Genomic DNA, 12,574 nt, shown 5'->3' on the forward strand with positions numbered 1-12,574 from the left:
GGGGATCGCAAGAAATGTTTCCCGGCTGCTTTGACACACAGACGACCGATGTGACAGTGATGTGATGTGATTCCCATCCGGGTGGTTCTTCAAGATGGGTCCCCCAAAATGTGATGAGGATGTCCGTGCGACGACACTCGACAGGGCCGAGGCTCGCGTGGCTTGTCGGGGATCTTCAAACGCTTCATTTTATTGAGATCAAAAGCCGGTGTGTGAAAATGCAGCTGTCGGTTTTGCTTTTTCGATGTCGTTGTGAAACAGCTATTAGACACGGGCGTTGGACCCGTTCTCTCTCACACCAGACCCCTAGTTCCTTTGAAGAAACTGAAGAGGAATCGTAACTAGAAGTCTGAAGCAAGGCGGCGAGAGAAAACAGGGCACAATACTGAGTACGACTTTGTGTTGTGAAATCTACTATGCCTCAGAATGGCAACTGCCTTCTTCCTAGTCTCTCGGGATGACCTCTTGACACTTCATGCGCAATGCAGTCTCATCAATACGGCCACCCCAGATCACGTGGAGGGACATTGTAGCCGCTGGGGCTTAAGCAACGTATTATACTAGTACATGTTACATTTATAATAATGCACGTAATGCGATACGAACAAAACTATGAAGAGTATCCGTGCCATGGCCTGATGCTCTCTCGTGACAGTGGCGATTTTTATTAATTTATGCGGCTTTGTCAATATACAACTACCAACATGGCGGTCAAGAGTTCGCTTTTTTGTTGCCCGGTCTATTATTACTAGGTGTTTTTTCAGATATTGTTCTGAAGCGATATAGCCGTCTTATCATGGCCCAGTATCGGCATGGCCCCAGAATCAGCCTTTAACGAACAACGGGAACTCTTCATGATTCATGAAAGAACTAATTAGCCGAATATCGAGGCAACCTCCCGGTGTGCGACATGCAACTGTCTGGATCAAGGCATCTAGCGGCCTTGTCTTGAAGAAGCTTCGAGCAACTAGTTACACATGTACGAAGTACAATGAAGTGCAAGTATGCATTGCACACTTCTACTGGACAATGCTTTTCGGCTTCCCGAATCAGGATTGTGACGGCCCACGGGCCTTGCTTGCATTATCAAGCTTTTGCTTCCGAAATATAAGCTTCCACAGCGGACGGGACGTCCCACAGCGGCTACTCGATGCACGGGCTCCATGCACTTGATGAAAAAGGAGTCAACCCGTGGTGGCCCGTCGACCTTGGCCATATTCGTCCTCCTCCTCCGGAAAGAGTCACAAGCAATATTTCCCAAGACGCGGTGGTTTCTGGAACCGACCAAGGAAGAAGTCCCCCGGGATTAGATTGGGGTACCAAAAAAAAGCCCAAAAAGCTTGGGCCAAAAAGAAGAGTCCGGGAAATTACACATGCTGGTCGTTGGTGGGGTGGATAGATGTCACTGTGAGGGTACACGCCCCCCCTGGAAAGGAAAGGAAAGGTCGAGATTCTGTCATCCATCGGCATTGGGAGGCCTCGGTTCCCGCTCCCCCCAAGAAGCTTTCTGGGTGAACCGGGGTGCCCGACCTGGTCGACATCTTGACGCGGCAGGGTCTTTTTCGGAGACAGTAGTGGAAGTAGCTGGGAGATTAGATCATGCTCCAATTTTTCACACATTTTCTCTGACGGGTCAAATCTCAATGAGGAACCAGCATGGACAAGTTGAGCCCCAGCTGCATGAAAAAGAGAAGAATGCGGCCGCCCCCCCCCGATCCAGGCACCAGGTACGGACCGGGGAAGGCTAGTCGAGGTCCCCCGCCCGCCGGGTCCGGGGGGCGTGCAGAGTTGGAAGTCCCAGCTAATTTTGAGTAACTAGCAGGGGGGGTTCTTCCATGGTCAGGTACAGAAAAAGCTCAGACCAAGATGCCCAGAGTCTGGCTGATACGAGTACTCCGTAAGCATTTTATGGCACCACCGGCGAGGCGCAGGCAACAGGGCCATTAAGAAAACCTCGAGACGAAGAAGGCGTTGATTGGATCAATAAGAGATGGCTGGCTACATACCTCCACGTACAAGCCCGGCCACCGCTATCCATCATCACTGACTGGGTTGTGAGGGCCGTCTTTTTTTAAAATGGACAAGGACCCCTTCTTTACCGCCTACCATGCCATGAAGAACTTGTCCCGAATCCCCCTTGCAGGTAAACACACGCAATAGAGAAAACCAACAAGGGCCGCCGGAAGAAACGGTGAGAGAGAACCGGGATCTCGCACACGCCGCGGTCCGTCACAAAGCGAGGAACTCATGGCCCTTGTTCTTGAACGACGGAGAAATTCGGTTGTCGGCTTGATCTCCCCCTTCCGAGGACAGGGCCAGGACCATGTAAGAAAATCTACGACGTTACGCAACGATTCCCGTGTCAAGTAGTACAGACATCCTAGACCGAGAGAACGCGCGACAACTCGTGTTGTCTCGCAGGTCAACACACAACATACCAAGATGGACAATGATACCAACAACCAACCCAACCTGCATGTAGAAATGCAACTTGTTTCTTAGTTTGCAGCGGGACCTGCATTAGCATCGTCCGGGTCCGCGGTACGGGGTGCGCCCCTAGCGAGGACCATTTCTTCTCCTTCTTCCATTGAACTTGTTCTTTTATCGAGCCCTTGCCTAGATAGGAAGGTTCTGAAAGAGGCCCTTTCTCCAGTGATCCCATCGTTGCACGCGAGCCGATGCCAAGACCATGCAGCAGAAAGGCTATAATATATAGCCGACAGAAAAGGTTTGCAATGGCGGCGGCGCAAGAACAATTGTCTTGCCCTTTTTTTGTTGGACTCGAGTCTCTCATGGCGGGACGGACGGACGGACGGACGCCAACGGGCGGGAATCGGGAGGACCTTGCATCTTTGGACTTGGATACACGGATATTATCCGCAGTGCATCGTTGACCCTGTCGGAACTCGAGTGGCGTCCGCAACGAACCAGGAGGTAGCTAGGCCGCAAAGGCATATTGTGGGCAATTTGGCTAGCCAGGGATCCTACCGGGCCGTTGTCTCGACCTCTCTACATAGCCTGCGACTAAGTAGAAAGTGATTTGGAAAGATCGATTTTGACATCTCCAGTAGTTCACGGCCGTCTAAGCGATGACAAGCTGGCGGATCGTGAATTTCTAAGCGTGAAACTCTACTGAATAGTGGCAAGAAGCATATGGGATGAGGATGAGGGCAATAGGTACAGTAGTCACAGGCAGGCATGATTCCAGTTTGTCAATGTTCAATAAAAAGTGCTCAATTTGGCGGAAGAGATTTCATCTAGTTCAAGTTGCAGACCAGCCGCGCCCTGTCCTAAAGGATTACAACGAGAGTAAAGAAAGAGAAGCCTGCTTGGCCGAAAAGGTGACCGAGCAGGAGAACACACAAAAACAAGAGCGCCTAACACGCCGAGTGATCCCAAACATGTCTCTTTCCATACCCGAACACGTTGTCCAACTTTTTTTTATGGTCGTAAAAACCGCGGCCGCGGATGGTTTCCGGTAGCCACCGTCGTATAAAATGATGTATGTCAAAAACTTGATACAAGAACTGAAAAATGATTGTATATGCAGTCGTAAACCGTGGTTTTGTGCGTCCTTCTAGAAATAAAGCGGCGCAGAGCAACAAGCATGTCGCCGAACCGCTCCTCATCCTCGAAATCAGGCACGCCAAGCGAAGCCACTTCCAAAAGATGAGGAGAGAATTGAAAGGAATGTCGTAGAAGTCGTGATGGGCCAGGCCCAGGAGTGTCGAGGCAAAGGCCCATTACTCGGAGCGCTTGCGCTTCTTCTTCTTGTCCGAAGCATCTTCCGATACGTCCGGGAGCTCAGAGCCAATCTGGAACATGACTTTGCCATAGGAGAAGTCGTCTCCTGTTGAGACGGACATGCCACTACCGTCAAAGTGTGAGGCGTGGTCTTCAATCAGGTCCATGACGATGGCACCACCGGAGTGGGTACGGGCGTGCTGGGCAAGGTTGTCGCTACGAGAGAACTTCTTGCCACACTCGTTGCACTCGAATGGCTTCTCTTGGGTGTGGAGGGAGCGGTAGTGGCGCTTGAGATGCTCTTGCCGACGGAAGCGGCGGTTGCAGAGGTCGCAAACGAACGTCTTGGAAGGATCCTCGGTGAGCGACTGCTTGCGACCACGGCGACTGGGGGGGGCAGCGACAGAGGGTGTGCTGTCATCATCACCAGGGGATGATACGGTCGATTCGGAAGAGTCAGAGCCAGCACTGCTAGCCTCCATCTCGTCATCAGTAGGCTCAGAGACAATGTCGGTATCATCGTGAGACTTCTTCTGCTTCTTGTCGCGGTGGTCATCTTCGTGGCAGGGGAGCGCGTCGGCGTTGGGAAACGGCAAAAAGGCAAAAGTGTCGCTGTCTTCACAGCTCAGGTCATCGTCAAAGCTGCAGTGGCCAAGGGACACGACCGATGAGCCGGTGCACGCGCGGGGACGGGTGATCTCAGGAGCGCTGCTGGCTTCAATGTTGACAAGATTGGTGAAGTCATCCTCAGAGTCCAGATCATCAAGGTCCTGGAAGGCTGGAAGGCCGTGGGGAATAGCAGGGTTGAAATCAAAGGTAGACTGAGCGTTGGCGGTCTTGAGATGGGTATCACCCATGTTGGACAGGCTAAAATCGGGAGCAAGAGTAGGGTTGCTGCCGGCGGAGACGGTAAGGTTGCGGGGGTCGCAGAAGTCGACATCCTGCTCAGAGGAAATGGACCGGGCATAAGCAGGCGTCGGTGAGGGAGAGAGTGACGGGCATGAGGTCATGGACAAGATGTCACTGGTGCTCTGCTGGAAAGCGAAAGGCTGCGAGGCGATGTAGACTGCACAGTGGTTAGCAAGGGCCCCACACACAAGGTCCAAAATTGGCTTTTGACGAGCCATCGTGACGACAAGTCTAGGCCAGACGATTGAGACATACCAGGCGTCATGGGAGGGGAAGCGCAGCTAGACCAGTCCAAGACCGAGGTTTCAGCCGAATCAAAGAGATCCTTGACCGGGAAACAACCATCGAGACCCGAGAACATGGGGTTGACGGGGGTCTGCATGGCGTCGCACATCTTGGGGCTACCAATGGCGCTGCCAGAAGTAGACAAAGGTGGCGTAGAGGGAAAGTGGCTGTCATAGACGTCGGTGTCGAGCATCATGTTTGTCTTGTGGGCACCATTGCTGTAGAGCGTAGGTGGCTGAGAGCCAGATGAACCGGGGCGAGAGTAGATGGGCGTGGCGGGCATCTGCTGGTACATATAGGCGGCTTTGCGGGCATCTGACTTGGCCTCGCGGTTCTTGAGGAAGGCTTGGGCCACCGAGTGTGGGTGTAGCATGGCGGTTTCCATTGTGGGTGGTTTCTTTTTTTGGCGTTTGTCTAGAGGCAGACAGTTGGTTAGTACTGGCGATGCTGCGCTGGCGGGGTGTGACGCGGGCACACTGCGGTGGGTGCGCGACAGCTCGCGTGGCAAACGAACCTGGAACAAGCGGGCGTCAAGCAGAAGCCAGTTTCAGAATATTAGAGAGTATGATAGTATGGTAGTATCGTGGTATGCGTAGTGTACAGAGAGTCCGTTGGGAAGAGCAGGCGGACTTGGAGCGGGTAAACGTGGGTGTTGGCGGGCAAGACGTCAGAAGTCCCAAGCGTCGACTCGTTCGGGAAGGAATGTCGTTGGAGGCCGGGGGCGGAAAATCAAAAACGGCAGACAGCAGCAGGCTATTAGGATAATAATTTGTTGTACAGGACGAGGCAGGAGCCGCACGATCGTGGATGGATGGTGCGTTGGTGGTCCGTGTATGTCGCGGTAGAAGGAGAGTGAGGAAACTTGACCGAAGAAAAAGTATCAAGAGTCCCAAAGATGAAAGTCGACAAGAGCAGGCCACAAAAAGAAGGAAGAACCAAGGGCAAATATAAAAAAGAACAAGATTATCCAAAAAGCACCGGTTCCTAACAGGATGCCGATCGTATGGCTCACGGACAATGGGGATGGGGGGGAGATGGCATAAGTAGTCGGCAGCAGCAAGTAGAGAGAGCAAGGCAAGCAGTCAACGTCGATCCAGCGTCGGCGCAAAACGACATCCCGGTTGAGCAGAGTGCAGCGACCCATCAAGCGACAGCGATGGACAGGCCAGAGTGGAAACGACATCCGTTGCCTCCACGCTGTCTCACACCACGCAGCGAGCGGCGAGGCAGGTTGGCAGCAAAAAGCAAGGGCACCAGGATATCAAAGCGGGCTTGCGGGCCTTGCCAGGACGGCGGGGGGGCGCGGGCGAGACGGGTCGGGCTCCATGGCACGCCCCTCCTCCCTGTTGGAGGCGTGGGATGGAGATGAGAGGGTGGTGTGGATGAAGAAGAGGTGGTGATGGAGGCAAGGAGGGTGTGTGTGTGGTGGTGGTAGTGGAGTGGGAATGGCGGTTGGGTGGGTGGCTTGGCTTTTGCTTGGGTGGTGGTGGTGAGAAGGAGACACGCCCGCTAAGCCTGGTGTTTTGGTGTGGTGTGTCTGGGGCGGGGAAGATGGGGTGGATACGGAGCAAGGAATTGATTTAGATTTCTGGCAAGAAGAAAGAAAAAAAAAGATTCAAAAAAAGAACAGGATTCAGAAAAAGACGGGCACACCAACGATATGTCGGTGTTTGGTGGTTATCGAGAGGTGTGGTGCTGCTGGTCGGGAAGAGGTGGAGAGCGATGGGCCGTGGTCGGTGGAGGATAAGGACAGATGTCCGTATACTTTGTACGTACTCTTAGTACAGAACTAGTAGTTACCGTACCGTAGACGGTAATTTGTAGAAGATATCAACATATTGAAAGACGTCGCCTACCAGCCCGCTCCCGGCTCGCAAGTGGCGGTCCAGTGGTGCGTTGCAGCGGGCAGTAGCGCCGTTTGTACGGGATGCGCTGCATTGCAGGTTGCCAGTAAGAAGCCGTCAAGGCTCAAAAGCCTGTCACCTGTGGGGGACTTCAGCAGCAAATCGCATCCTACTAATTCAATTGATCCAGCACGTCGTGGCGAAATGGACGGACAACTGCCAACGGCGCAGCCACGGCCGGCCCCAGCCCCAGCGGTGCTAATTCGGGACACACACCTCCCGGTATGGAAATCCAAAAGTGTGCCTGATAATCCCATCCGTACCGACATGTTGGTAGAAACCATGGGCCAATATGCACAAGTAGGCCGCACCTTAGTGCAGCGTACGGATAACACTGGCGGATGGCCTCGTATGCTGCCATCCAATGTACTGCGGTACCCGTAACTTACGCCATCTGCCCACCAGGCTGCCTCTGGCGGCAAATTAGGGCTCCAACTGTTCCAACACAGCCCACACTGGCCGACGACTTTCTGTCTATTCCTGGCTTCGTCTGCCCCCGGGGAGGCTAGGAAGCCCGTGTTAGTGCCGTCCGCATCCTGGCACCGAGAGGAAAAATTTCCCTCGCCGGGGTCTCTCTGCGTTATAAAATGAGAAGAGGGGACGACCGGCCATGCCCGTGGCTGCCGAACTCTTGCCCAGCTTCCACCAAGCTACGGATATGAGCCCAGCCCTTCCGCGTAATTATCCCAGATCCTGTTCATAAAAATAAAATAAAAAATGATGCAGTTTTTTCAACGCCTCTTGTGGTGGATATCACGGTGCGGGTAGGTATGTAGCTCGGTAACTCTATTCGTGGTCTTCGAGTCTTGGACGGCAATGCCTTCCAAGCTGGCATCCGAGCTGATGGCATGCGCACAACCACGGACAAGAATGTGCAGCACATACATTGGCGTCGGCGCGAATATGCACGCACGCGCCGCGCGCCCACCCGAGCACGGCTTTACGCGTCACGTTTCCTTTTTTTTTTGGCGCCTGCCTCCATTCTTTTGACTCGTTGCCATTCATACGAGAAAAGTTATCCACCTCAAGGGCAGAAAGACAACAAGAAAAACGAACAACAGGAAACAAGGGCAAAGCAAGTGCGTGTGTGCGTTGCATATCGTCCTCGGCGGCCCCAAACCTAACCAACCATGACCGTATTGCGCGACGCGCACCAGCACAAAAAAAAAAAGAAGCACACAACCTGTCACGCACCAATTGACGCGCCACCTTGACCCTATTTTTTATCCTAACTAATGCTGCTTTTATGCCGAGTCCCACACCCTTGCTTTTTTTTGGCATCACAATTCATGCATAGTGCCGCTATGTGATAGGTCAGCGGCTCGGACCACACCCCCCCTCCACCTCCCTTGCACATCTTTTTGGGGTCATTGCTTTGCTTGTGCAAACCAAGGCACCTGTGCTGAGACTGCGTCAGCTCTACACCAGTTATGCACCCGCTATGCATCCACGGCGCCTGTGCACAGCCATTGGGTGTCGCCCTTGCGCAGGCTCAACCAATGCCAGGCGCAGATGGACCGCCCAGCATTGGCATCGGCCCTCCTGCTCGACTCTCGTGACGACTTCCTTTCTTCCCCAGCGTATTTTTATCACTTCTTCTTTATTTCTGCTCACCAGTGCTCTCGCCTGCCACTCGTCTCGACTCTCTGATTTGTTTCTGATTGCCGCTCAGACTAACTACTGCACTCCAGATGTCTATCCAAAGGCGGGGGAAGCCTCCTCGCAGCCATCCCGCTAGCCAAAACTTGTGGCGGCGCCAGATGTGCCATCTCTCAGCATGTGCGCGTTCTCTTGTCCCAATTGCAAAGGTGAGACCATCTCTTGTGTGCTTGTCAAGTTGTTCGTCCTGTGGATCTCTACCAGAAGGTCCCAGTGGCGAGCCTCGTGCTCTTTCTCGACCTTGTGGCGGAGTTCAGGCTTTGGGATGCAAAAGCCCACAAACAGTTATGAGAATACAATTCAAATTCAAGCCTCAATATAGAAACAGGCTGTGCATATGTACCAATAATCTCCTGATAGCCACATGCATTACATATGCAGCCCACAGCCCGCCTGTATTTGACACAAACGCTGTGCCTGCATTGTATCGCAATCATCTAATCTGCCGTGGATTATCGAAGAAAAAAAATAACATAATAAATATTACACGGGGAAAGGCATATTTGCAGCGCTCGTCAAACGCCGCGCCCGCTCTCACGCTCTTAGTAGCAAAGCAGCAAAGCCCTAACGCTGGCTATTGCTACTTATTAGTCGTGCGAGTAGGTAGCAGATATGGCCGTCAGTTTGAGGCCAGTCGGCTCGGCTAGTAACTTGGCCACAAATACGAACTCTGCAGTAAGCACGACGTCAGCGCCATCGCGATCACGTCCGCCACACTGCGAACAGTCTCATCAGTCCCACGGCCGGCATGACACGGCATCCCGCATTTCTCTGCTGGTTACGCCGTTGCCGTGTATCACTCTTCGCATAAACTTGGCTCATCGGCAGATGCATATTTTCCTCCTTTGCACAATGCATAGGTGCACATGTCAGCACCTTTCGACGTCGATCCCAATTGAACATTGAAATGGGATGTGCTTCTGACCGGGGTATCTAGACACTAGTAACACGTATTTATCACGCACAAAAGGTGTTCGTCGAGGCAAGTTTATGTATGGTCATCACTCGCACACATTCGATTCCAATGTCCAATGCAGTTCTCCCAGAAATGGCACCCCAACTGCATGGTTCTCATGTGCTGGGTCAGGCAGCTTTACGCTCGCTGCGATAATCAAGCCTTCTGGTGACTGCAGGGTGGGCCATGGTACAAATTACGGTAGTATTCTCTGTATCGCAGGCACATCGAGCACGCTTTCACAGCCTACATCATCATGCCTTAGCCGGCGATGCACACTGCATGAAGCTACTTCTATTACCCCATTGGCCCCAGGAAAACCATCTCTCTAATCCCAGAAAAGAAAAGTCAATTGCCCAGAAAAATATTGCTAGCGGGAGAGACGGAGGCCAAGAAAGAAAACGGCCAGAATTATCGGCGCATGTACACGCCCGACCCATCCAGCGACATCTTTGCCAACTTGTACGTAGTAAGTAATAGTAGGTAGTCATGTACATAGACCCGAGTCAAGAAGGTCAAGATAACTAGATAATTCGTAGCCAGAATGGATACACACCACGGCTCGCCACGTTCGCGGGTCTGCCGAGGACACCATCAAACCATGTCAGCCGTTCAGCGTCGCAGACCCCAGTTGGAGCGGTTTCACCATCTGAATCTGGGGCGCGAGTCAGCCGCGCCAGTCCATCGCCGCGTCGTCCAAACCACTCACGATGACAGTAGATTACTTTCTTCACCAGCAGGACAAGGTCAGATGCAGGAGGGGCAAAGCACTGTCCATCTCCAAATGCTCTGTGCGTCCATGTCCAATATTCCTACTCCCCAACCTCGCCTACACTCATGTTCAGCTCCCACTTATAGATATTAGAGTTATATGTCACTGTGCTTTATAAATTTATTCAAGATAAAAGAATCCTGTCTGTTGAATCAATATCCTTGAAACGGTACTAATTATGGCGCAACGGTGTATGAGCCTCTCAATTCTGTACTGATATTCTGTAGTCTGTAGAGTATCTATCATCAACCCACGTATGCAGGTCCAGTATATACTCGCAGCCGATACGTTTACACGTTAGGCACGAGACGCAGGACCCTAGATCAGAGGTGCAGTTCGTTGAATCGTCTGGATAACTAGCCTACACGTTCGACACAGAACCCCTATTATTACCAAGTATCCCGTACCACACTTGTAACATTTCACCGCAACACACACACCGATTTTTTCTGCATGGCAAGATACCATAATAAATTATCTGCGGCTTCCATTTTCCGGGTCCATCACACGGCGGTGGCGGGCTGAGATGGCAAGCCATCAGCAACAAGTACGACCAAGTTGACAACGGGCAACCTTCCCATCTTGGTCGTGGCGTTCCGTATCCCACGCCTGCAACCGTATCCACGCATGCTCCAGAAGCGAGCCAAAATCAGCCAGGTTTCCCCTCCTTGCCCGTTGCGCCACCGAGATTTGTGCCGTCGCTCGCTTCTCTTACGAGAAAGAAGCCGTCGCGACGGAGTGGAGCGATGGCCCAACAGGCAGGAGTGGGATGAAATTCATCTCGTCCAAGCAGGTCCGGGCGGCCACAGTGGACGACGGGCCGTGCGATCTATCTCCCGAGCTTGGTACGGAAAGCTCTCTTGATAGAGCGTTCGTGAGGTGGTTGTGGCTACAGGTCACCCTCCATGACCAGGTTTCTTTGAGCTTTTGGATTTGATTGATTTCAAGCCAGCAGGCAAATGACTTTTCGTGCATTATTGACAGCTTCTAGAGGTGACGTTGCGGCCTGATAGCCAGCCTCTCGTTACCCACCGTGGCTTTTATTGACCTAGCGTTCCAGTGTGCTGGGTATTATGACCTGAATTACAGGGTGCAGAATCAACACCGCAGGCGGCTGCATAAAAATGTTCGCCCTTGCAGCGTACTTGCGCACTTACCAATACAAGCCTTCGCCATGTCCATCGAAGAGGGGCTTACACAACTAGTCAATGACGCACCCCAGTAGTGGAATAATCATCAACTAAATTATAATAATAATGAACAAGAAGCAGGCGTGCAGAAAAACCCGAAACACAACGGTTAGGACTGGTGGTGCATCTACATGTCGACAATGGTCGTCATCTATGTACAGAATGAGGTTGTGATGGTGCCTGTAGATCGGCCGCTGCCGCATGATGCATAAGTCGCTTGGTTTGCGAGTCATTACAGCTGAACCGCTTGCCAACCGACATGCGAACTCTCCAGGCAAATCGGTCAATCAGTCTGATGGCTACTTACTTGTACGTTGCCTCAAGGGGCGTTCCGGTGGTTGGGATTGCTGGTGCCAGCCAGGAACAGGGTCTGGGGACGGCATACTGGACGGAGCTAGCCATTAGCAGCTACCTAGTTAACTAGTCTCTCTGACGATGTGCCGACTTTTGCACATCACAGACCGTGGCCGCGAAGGTGGTTCAAGTGCATGTGGCTGTCACAGTGCCACTCGGCCGATCAGTTTCTGGCCTTGCACCAAAGTCACCAACTGCGGATTCAACTTCTTCAGATCAGTCAAAACTAGGACAAGTGGGCGGGCGAAACAAAAAGGTGGAAACACCAGCTCGGGACCAGTCCCATTGGTCGCAGCCACGAGGAATGAACCTGAAACCTTAGCGTTGCATGAGTTGGTGCGTGCTGAGGACAACGTCTACTGTCTCTAGCACTAAGTTGGCTAGCAAGCTAGGTAGTTGGGTGACATCTCCTTGCACAAGCAGCATCCAATCTATTGGTATGCCTTTGCATTGGAGGATTGGAGGCTTGGAGCACACTAGCGGTGATGAACTTCTGCCAACTAATACTGGTACTTCACTAGTTCATATCCACAGAAGCTGTTCGGCACCTCTTGGTAGCTAGAATGCTGGGCTGGCCCAGCGTCTTGGCAAGCAGCACGCCTCGGCTGCGATTGACAGGAGCACTGCTAGGGACGACCTGTTGTCGCCGATTACTGTGCTCGAAAATCTTGCCATCTTGACTCTGCCATGGCATTGTACTGGTACAGCGTTCCGATACTCTACCTAGCCTTGCGTATGGAGCACCATTAATACTTGGTTGAAACGGATTATGCGACGGCGCAAGGTATTTTTCACTCTTCGA

General features: G+C 52.4%; 3 protein-coding genes across 3 annotated transcripts; 1 reads left to right on the top strand and 2 right to left on the bottom strand.

Moving 5' to 3' along the window:
* Positions 1–3,743: 3,743 nt before the first annotated feature.
* Positions 3,744–5,323, bottom strand: CCM_02328 (cutinase G-box binding protein; the record flags this gene model as incomplete). The annotated part of the gene is made up of 2 exons (XM_006667480.1): positions 3,744–4,810; positions 4,909–5,323. 2 exons carry the CDS (start codon positions 5,321–5,323, stop codon positions 3,744–3,746), a joined length of 1,482 nt encoding a protein of 493 aa, XP_006667543.1.
* A 4,554-nt stretch (positions 5,324–9,877) lies between these two features.
* Positions 9,878–10,109, top strand: CCM_02329 (uncharacterized protein; the record flags this gene model as incomplete). Its single annotated transcript, XM_006667481.1, has 2 exons — positions 9,878–9,925; positions 9,996–10,109. The coding sequence occupies 2 exons, from the start codon at positions 9,878–9,880 to the stop codon at positions 10,107–10,109; spliced, it is 162 nt and encodes a 53-aa protein (XP_006667544.1).
* Positions 10,110–10,731: 622 nt separating this feature from the next.
* On the bottom strand, positions 10,732–11,203 carry CCM_02330 (uncharacterized protein; the record flags this gene model as incomplete). Its single annotated transcript, XM_006667482.1, has 2 exons — positions 10,732–10,837; positions 10,944–11,203. The coding sequence occupies 2 exons, from the start codon at positions 11,201–11,203 to the stop codon at positions 10,732–10,734; spliced, it is 366 nt and encodes a 121-aa protein (XP_006667545.1).
* Positions 11,204–12,574: the final 1,371 nt, after the last annotated feature.

Source organism: Cordyceps militaris, assembly GCF_000225605.1.
Source record: "Cordyceps militaris CM01 unplaced genomic scaffold CCM_S00002, whole genome shotgun sequence".
Classification (NCBI taxonomy): domain Eukaryota; kingdom Fungi; phylum Ascomycota; class Sordariomycetes; order Hypocreales; family Cordycipitaceae; genus Cordyceps; species Cordyceps militaris.